We start from the raw sequence: 8,768 nt of genomic DNA, 5'->3' as shown, positions 1-8,768 counted from the left end.
TGCCATAATGGTAAGTATGCCTCTAATATGACAATAATGCACACAATTATACCAACGGCAGCACTGTACCAAGGCTGGATCCTATAACGTGCACTAACCAGATGACCTTAGGAAGAAAGCAAATGCCTTTTGTAAGGAAAACCCTCCCCCACCAGTTTTACCCCCTGGAGGGCATACTTTATCACTGGGTTCCTTCCTGTTCCACTAGCACGAGGTCCTGTCATTTGTTTGGCTGACTGCCACCCTGAGTGTCTTGAGATGAACAGAGTGTCTTCTTTAATGTGCATAAACCCTCTGAATGATGTACTGTGCTAAGTTTAACTATGACGTACTTCATGCATGTTAGCAAGCTACCAGTAGCTTTTGAGTTACTCATTGGAGACTCATGCACTAGCGCATTTTCTCACCAGAATGGATTTTTTTGGTGAAACGATAAAGTTGGCTTCCTAGTAAAGCTTTTCAGACACTCTAAACACCTCTATGGTTTTACCCCAGTATGGCTTCTCTGATGCTTTACTAGAGATGACTTCCAATTGAAACATTTCTGACACTCTGTACACTGGAACGGTATCTCCCCAGTATGGATCCCATGATGTCTGACCAGATCTGCCTTGCGAGTGAAATTTTTCTGGCACTCACCACACCGGTAAGGTTTCTCTCCAGTATGGAGTCTTTGGTGATTTTTCAGTGACTGGTTCGAGATCAAGGTTTTCTGGCACTCAGTGCATTGATACAGTTTCTCCCCAGTATGGATTCTCTGATGCTGTATCATTGCTGCCCTTAATGTGAAGCTTTTCGAACACTTTGTACACCTGTGTGGTTTTTCCCCAGTATGGCTCCTCTGATGCCTTATTAGATCTGTCCTCCAAGTGTAGCATTTTGGACACTCTGTACACTTAAACGGTTTCTCCCCAGTATGGACCCTCTGATGAGCGACCAGACTTGCCTTGAGACTGAAAGTTTTCAGGCACTCTGTACATTTGTACGGTTTCTCTCCGGTATGGATCCTGTGATGATTTACCAGATCACTCCTCTGAATGAAGGTTTTCTCACACTCTGTACAGTGGTGCAATTGGTTTCCAGTGTGCATCCTCTGATGGTTACCCAAATCTGGTCTCTTATCATCGCTGCTCAAACTCTCTGTAAACGAGTATGGGTTCTCCTTCATATGCACCCTCCTATGCCTGTAAAGATTCGAGCCACAAGTGAACCTTTTCCAACATTCCGTACACTGGTATGGTTTCTCCCCAGTATGGATCATCTGGTGCGAGAACAGATCTTTTCTCTGACTGAAACGTTTGTGGCACTCTGAACACTGGTATGGCTTTTCTCCAGTATGGATTCGCTGATGCAGGCGCAGCTGTGTGCTTTGAAGGAAGCTTTTCCCACATTCCATGCACAGATGTGGTCTTTCTCCAGTATGGATTCTTTGATGTGCGTACAGTTGTGAACGTAGATAGTAGCTTTTCCCACATTCCAGGCAACTGAACAGTTTCTTACGGGGGTTAATCCCTCCAGTTTTACACGCATCATGGACCTTTTGATGGGAGTTAAGATTCCAGCTCTGAGTGAAACTTTTCCCACATTCTGTACACTCATATGATTTCTCCCCAGTGGGGTTCCTCTGATGTTGGTAAGTCGTCTGCATGACAATTTTCACCACAATCAGGACATAGGTACTGTTTTATTAAAGCATGAATCACTGAAAGCTTGTGAAGATGTAAGCTCCAAGGAATTTTTTTCTTGCTCTCCTTGTACACAGTTTTTCCAGAATCGATCTTCTGATATGTGCCCAGGTCTGATCGAGCGTGAAACTTTCTTGCGATTCTTGCTGTGATAAATTCTTCCTCTGCTGCAAATGCAACCAGTGCTGATGCGCTGCAGGTCAGTTCACCAGCATCTTGTGAGCCTGTGAATAAGAAACAAAAATATGTGAGTGTTGGAGAAAAAGGGTCATCTATCTTACAACAAGTGGCCAAAAGCAAGAGAAGCAGCTAACCTGGATAAGGTATCCTTAATAGGGGAGGGCAGTGGGGAGATTGTACAGAGGATACAATTTAGAATGAAACACACTTTGGTAGTACAAAGGCAATTTCTGTTTTGAAATTAAGTTATTGACAAAACTCTATGCTCAATGCGCAAATTCAATGGGGTGCTCCTCTTTCGTGTGTTTCCAACCTCTAGAATATGATAATGTGTAGAAATCAACAGCACTTGCTGTATTTGTCCATTTCACACAGATCTAGTGCCCCTGTAGATCTCATAAGTGCTCTGGACGTGTCCATCGCACTCTATGATGTGGGGATGCAGGCAGGCTTTGAAGTGTGGATACAGGCAGGCTTTGAAGTGTGGATACAGGCAGGCTGTGAAGTGTGGATACAGGCAGGCTGTGAAGTGTGGATACAGGCAGGCTTTGAAGTGTGGATACAGGCAGGCTGGGAACTGTGGATGAAGACAGGCCCTGAAGTGTGGATGCAGGCAGGTTGCCCAGTGTGGATACAGGCAGGCTGTGAAGTGTGGATACAGGCAGGCGGTGAACTGTGAATACAGGCAGATTGTGAAATGTGGATACAGGCAGGCTGTGAAGTGTGGATACAGGCAGGCTGTGAAGTGTGGATACAGGCAGGCTGTGAAGTGTGGATGGTAGCATGTTGTGAAGTGTTGATGGTAGCATGTTGTGAAGTGTGGATGCAGGCAGGCTGTGAAGTGTGGATGCTGGCAGGCTGTGAAGTGTGGATGAAGGCAGGCTGTGAAGTGTGAATGCTGGCAGGCTGTGAAGTGTGAGTGCAGGCAGGCTATGAAGTGTGGATGCAGGCAGGTTGTGAAGTGTGGATGCAGGCAGGCTGTGAAGTGTGAGTGCAGGCAGGCTATGAAGTGTGGATACAGGCAGGCTGTGAAGTGTGGATGGTGGCATGTTGTGAAGTGTGGATGCAGGCAGGCTGTGAAGTGTGGTTGAAGGCCGACTGTAAAGTGTGAATGCTGGCAGGCTGTGAAGTGTGAATGCAAGCAGGCTGTGAAGTGTGGATGCAGGCAAGTTGTGAAGTGTGGATGCAGGCAGGTTGTGAAGTGTGGATGCAGGCAGGCTGTGAAGTGTGGATTCAGCAGTGGCGGCTGGTGACATTTTTAAGTGGTAAGGCATAGAAGTCCGGGATGAGTGCTCTGTGGTGAGTGAGCATGACTATCCCAAGGGGTGATTCAGGGGGATTCTCTCCCCGCAATGTTTGAAAACGATAGTGGGCAAATGGTGCATTTTCAAGTAAATTTGAGAAAGCAAGAAAGTTAGTAAAGGAATTGTGAAAGTGTTGTTATGACATCAATAAACAGATTTCATATGATAATGACGTAGATAGCTGCTTCTGCAGTATAACCAGAGAACTTCTCTTTAAATATATTTACCAGTCTTCGTACATTGTGATATTTAAATGGTTAGAACAGTAATGTTAAAACTGAAACACAACGCAGATACTTATTTCTCCTCTGCAAATATATTTCTGTCTCTCTTTCACTACATTGCTCTCAACATTTCTCTAGGTCCCTTTGTATGTTTCACTCCTTGCCCTGTCAACATTCCTCCCTGTTTCAATTTCCACACTTTACCCAAATGTTTTTTCATGGGTTTCTCTGAATCTCTCTCTAAATTGCTCAGTGGCTTTCATCGATATTCTCTTTGTCCTTTTCTATATTTCACATCTTCTCCACACCTTATTTCCATCCTTGACTCAAACGGCCTGCTATACAGAGCTGCTGGCAGCCAACCAATTCCTGCTAGTCACAATCAAGGATCCTCTGCCTCTGCAAAGGCACACAATGAAAGTGCTGAAACCAGTGTTTTACATGGAAATGTAAAAGTGCAGGTACTCACTCTCTAGAGTGCCTGCTTGCTCCTGAGAAGTGCTGGTACTCTCACATGAGAGGCATTGCAGCAGTGCTGAGAAGTGCAGGTACTCTCCCTTTCAAATGTAAGAAGTGCAGGTACTCAGTACTGGACAGTATTGGCATATTTAAAGCACTGACTGAAACCATAACTCTGGACATAGGAGTAATCTGACTTAATCGTCGGTTTTTGAGTTGTTCCTGCAAGAGGAGTGCTCTCTCTTCAACAAAGTTGCAGCAATATTCCTGCAACCCTCCACAGCCAATTGGACACTCCTGCAGCCAAATCCAGAAAGAGAATCAGGAACAGGTAACATAAAATGGTGTTCAGGTACCCAAATACTGAAAGACAAAACCTGCATTCGCCAAATGGAGAGGATGGGGCGTTATGGCCAGAGCTGCAAACTTTGGAACTAGGGATCCAAGTTCGAGACTCGGCGTTGGCTCAACATCCTGTGTTTCTGGGTAAACCACTTCATCTCCCCCCATCTGCCCCCCCCCCCAAAAACAATGGAGAAAGCACCCTAAACCCACTCCAGCCCAGAACTTATAACATGGAAAAAAATGCTGTACACAATATACGCTACATCCTCGTGTGCGCTGAATCATACCCGCATCAGTGAGATCCTGACAGACTGAAGGAAGCGAGCGCGCAAATTATCCTCAGGTAAGACACGCCACCCTGCCCTCCCCACCACCCTCCTGAACCGATTGCTTGAGGTTCAACTGTTACACCGGCTCATGCTTTACCATCCTTAGGCATCGTACTGCTTGGCCACTATCCGCCAAAAATGCATCACCAAAGGCCTTGATTGCCCCACCACACCTCAGTTCCCGTGGGCACGGATTCTGCACCTGACCATCGAGCGGGGCAGACTGTCACCGATCGTGACAACACTACCCACAGTGGTAAGTGCCTACAATCCATAGGTACTGCGCACTAGATTATTGTAATTAATATCTTACCTGACCTCATTTTTTCTTTCCCTTTTTCCCTCTCTAATCATGCCATAGTACCCGGCTGGGTCCACTGTAAGCAGGGCACAAGTCCTAAAAAAAGAAGTGGGGGGACTCTCCAAGGTAGGCGTGGTCACAGGAAGTGACATCACGACAGGAAGTGACATCACAGCAGGAAGTGACATCACGGCAGGAAGTGACATCACGGCATCCTGAGTGTCCTATAATAGCACGTGTTAAGTCTGGTTATTCCACGTCCCGAAGAAAGGGTGGTACGGGTAACTGGAAGGAAGAGTCTCTGGGTTCTGCAAGTGTGACCATTGTCCACTGGGGTACAGTTATAGGCAGAGGTCATTCCACTGAAATGACGCTCCAGTCAGTACCTCTGAAGGTCTGCCTACTTGGGGCGGATTTGCTGAGGCAGACCACTCTCAGTGTCTGTCATGCCTGGCAGGAAAAATGAACACTGCCCACCACTTGTAGGGGAAAATCTCCCTGTGGGTAGGAGACATTTTTATTTTTCAGAAACAAACCCTTGAATTGTGGGCTTGTTTCTGAAAAACAAAGAAGTTTGCGAAGTGGGCTGTAACAATATGACAGCCCACTCAGCATTCAGTCTTGCCAAAAGCACATCTACTTCACCAATGGATACACTTGTGTTAAAGAGTTCCCCATCGACACAGTAAAGAGTTATACGTTGGGTGGGTTGTCCTCCATAGGGAGCGGTAGTAAAGGTTACAGAATATTCTACGTTCTATTATATGACCTGCATGTTTGGGCAGCATGTTTATCCCTCAGTTACAGATATTGCCAAGATGCCATTTTGCTAATTATCCAAATACAGCCCAGATTGCCATATTATCAGACTGAATAAACTATGCACTTAAAGTAGCTTAAACATGGATGTATTTAGGTGGTAAATGGTACTAATGAGATGAAACATTTGCCCAGTTGCGGTGATTCCCAGGATCAAGAAGGCCAGAAGTGGCGGTAGCCTCTTCTCACTCAATGCCTCCAGACTATGGAATGCCCTCCCACTGCATCTACGGAGCGAACCAAACCATTTGAACTTCCGAAAACAGTTGAAGACCTGGCTGTTAATATAAAAGCTCAGACCCCCTCCCCTTAGCCCCGCGCAGCGCTGGGATGCCTCCGGGTAGCCATGCGCTATACAAGTAACAATACAATACAATACAGTTAGTGTTAGCATGTGCAAAATTTCAAAATAATAAAGTAACTCTATCATAAAATATGCAGCATTATACTACATAACTTGCCTTTGCTTGCCTCATAATTCCACCCTGCTGCATAATTTGGTCTTCTCCTGACGCATAATTCCAGTGACCCGGACTATGGCAAAAGGCAAAGGTGGGCGAGACACCAAATTACCAGGGACAGCGGAGCCAAGGGTCTGTTCTGGCTCTTAAGAACCCATACACAAGCCAAGCCTTGAAAAAATGTGGTGTGTCAATCATGCAGCACAGATTATGTTAGACTATAGTAAACTATCGAAAGCACCTCATGTTAGTACTTCAGATTATGTGCAAAGTATTTATCAAACAAGACCTGAGAATCGTTCCAGCTCCCCCACCACCTCCCCCCAAAAGACAGTGCTATTAGTGAACTAAAAGGCAAGTCAGGGGTTTTGTACAGAGCAAAGCCTGAAGTCATGTATTTGAAGGTGTATTCTTTGTGATGATAAATAAAAAGGAGGATTGGTTTAAAACTTTTTGCCTATACTTTAAGATGAATGTTTAATGTAGTTTTTACAGTTTTTTGATCAACATCGACTGGAAAGTATTGGAGCTCTTCATTTGAGTATCAATACTGGAACCTGTTTCCAGGGCCGGCTTTAGCACTGGTGGTGCCCAGTTAGCGCCCCCCAATGACCACTACCGGCACAGATTCCCTTACAACCACCCTTTAACAGGATTCAAAATGTAACACCATACTTGAGAGTTCTCTGTAATAATAACAATTGTTTTCTACCCAAACAAATCTTTTTTGCAACAATAAAAAAATGGAAGACTGGGGAAAAAAGTATAACACTCTAATATATAACTTGCAGTTTGCATGCAGCGCTTTGCTTACAGTTGATAGCTCGCTGTTCCATTTTAGGATTTTAACTTAGAAACTGCAAGTAACTAAAGAATACCTCTAACAAAAGCAGTAACCCACTGAGCTACCTTCATAAATACAGGTCTGTGATGTATGGTACACGTCCTTTGCATCAGGCATATTAACCCATATTAACAATGAGTCAAAACTTTCACTAGACAAAACTCCGATCTCACTCCAAGTAGAACATTAATCACCGAAGCTATGTAACACTTTTATTGTGGCTAGGAACGAGGCAGAAGGTGCTTTTTAAACTTTAATACAGTGGCGGCTGGTGAGGTGTGTGAGTGGTGGGGCTGGGTTTGTTCGGGGGTGGGGAGAAGACACGTTATGTCAGTCCCACATCCTAACGTTTCCTTATGGCAAGTTAAGACCTCATGATTCCACTTAGTGGTGGTACCAAACTACTACAAAAGCCCAGTAGGTGTATATTTTCCAGCATATGAGGGCCACTCCAGTAAGCAAAATGCGTTTTAACAAGTCACACTGAAAGTTCTCGTGTCATTCATGGGCAGTCCTGCCTGCTTTCTAGCCTTAGTGACTGATGTCAGCAGCGAGCAGTTAACTTGCTGTCACTGAGGTATAGCATGATCGAAACAGTCAGACACTAGCTGTAAGCCGTAGGAACAGTCAGAGTGCATCCCTGGAATCACAGTATCTTAATTTTTCATTCCCACACAAGGGGAGCCCTCTGAAGGCAGTTGGCTCCAATGCGCCTTAATCCCACTTGATGAAACGGGCTCACCTCGACCACTTGATGAAGCAGCCACACCCTGACCTCAGATTTGTTAGACTACAGTGCAGTCTGTGATCTGGATCTTCAAGATGTACAGAGAGTCTCCCTCACCCTCAAGGGAATTATTAAACCACTTTCTGAAAGTCAGGAAAATGCAATAGTTAGAAACAACTCTCTGTCTTGTGCTGCTGTGCCTGTTTCCACCTAGGAATTAATTTTATGACAGACAAACAAATATTGAACTCCACATTTGTAACTGCAATGCTTCTGTCAGTTAAGGAGGGTGTATTTGATTTAGTAGCTTTGTATGAAAAGTATTTATTTTTCCAATGACAAACTCTGATGCTTTGTAGCTTGAATGAATCAACTGCAAAAACAGATCTAAAAAATGTTTGTTTTGAGCTATCAAAAATATTCCTGTTTTGGCACGAAGGCCTCAGTTTTGTATGGAATTCATAACACAGGCGATGAACAATACAGCACGCTCTCTGGTAAACTGGATCTCTCTACTGCGGTCTATTCAGGCATCTGGTCAGATGTATTCACTCTGTCCATACCCCTTGAGTTTACAGGCAGAAATGCAATGACAGAGATCAGGATTCTTGTCCTGTCTGGAGATCGAACATACACACTATAGAAAACATTTATTAGAATAAAACCATAGTATGGAATGCAACACCTTTCCACACAAGCCTGCGACCCCCAATAAAAACGCACACATTCCTATTTCCAATTCAAGCAAATAACGAAACACAATTAAAGATTTGGATCACTAACTCCCCTAAGTGCAAATGGGCAGAGCACAGCTGGCTTTTTTATTTACCTCATCTGGCTGCTGAACTGGAGGGAAGTTGCCTTCCAGCCAGGCCAGGTCATGCGACTCCGACTCCTCTGTTTTTTTATGTAAACAAACCATCATTCACAGATCCCAGTTGCAGTCTATACATTGTGAAGTTTTTTCTTTATCTAAACTTCAACCCTTTTTACTACCATACTGTTTGAGGCACGGACCTCTCTCTTTGAACATTAATATACTTACCCTAGTGCCGGCCTCGCAATCCTCCCCCAGTTCCAATTTCAGCAA

At 44.6% G+C, this 8,768-nt stretch overlaps 1 protein-coding gene across 1 annotated transcript; it reads right to left on the bottom strand.

The window, feature by feature from the left end:
• Positions 1 to 223: 223 nt before the first annotated feature.
• On the bottom strand, positions 224 to 1,899 carry LOC144827037 (uncharacterized). The gene has a single exon (XM_078685501.1). It carries the CDS (start codon positions 1,646 to 1,648, stop codon positions 479 to 481), a length of 1,170 nt encoding a protein of 389 aa, XP_078541627.1. The 5' UTR covers positions 1,649 to 1,899; the 3' UTR covers positions 224 to 478.
• Positions 1,900 to 8,768: the final 6,869 nt, after the last annotated feature.

The sequence above is a fragment of the Lissotriton helveticus genome, chromosome 4_1, assembly GCF_964261635.1.
Source record: "Lissotriton helveticus chromosome 4_1, aLisHel1.1, whole genome shotgun sequence".
Lineage (NCBI taxonomy): Eukaryota > Metazoa > Chordata > Amphibia > Caudata > Salamandridae > Lissotriton > Lissotriton helveticus.
Note: the sequence above shows the minus strand (reverse complement) of the source record. Positions and strands in the feature narration are given on the sequence as shown.

Excerpts from the sequence above, each read along its gene's own strand:
- LOC144827037 (XM_078685501.1), bottom strand. The coding sequence starts at position 1,648 with ATGCAGACGACTTACCAACATCAGAGGAACCCCACTGGGGAGAAATCA.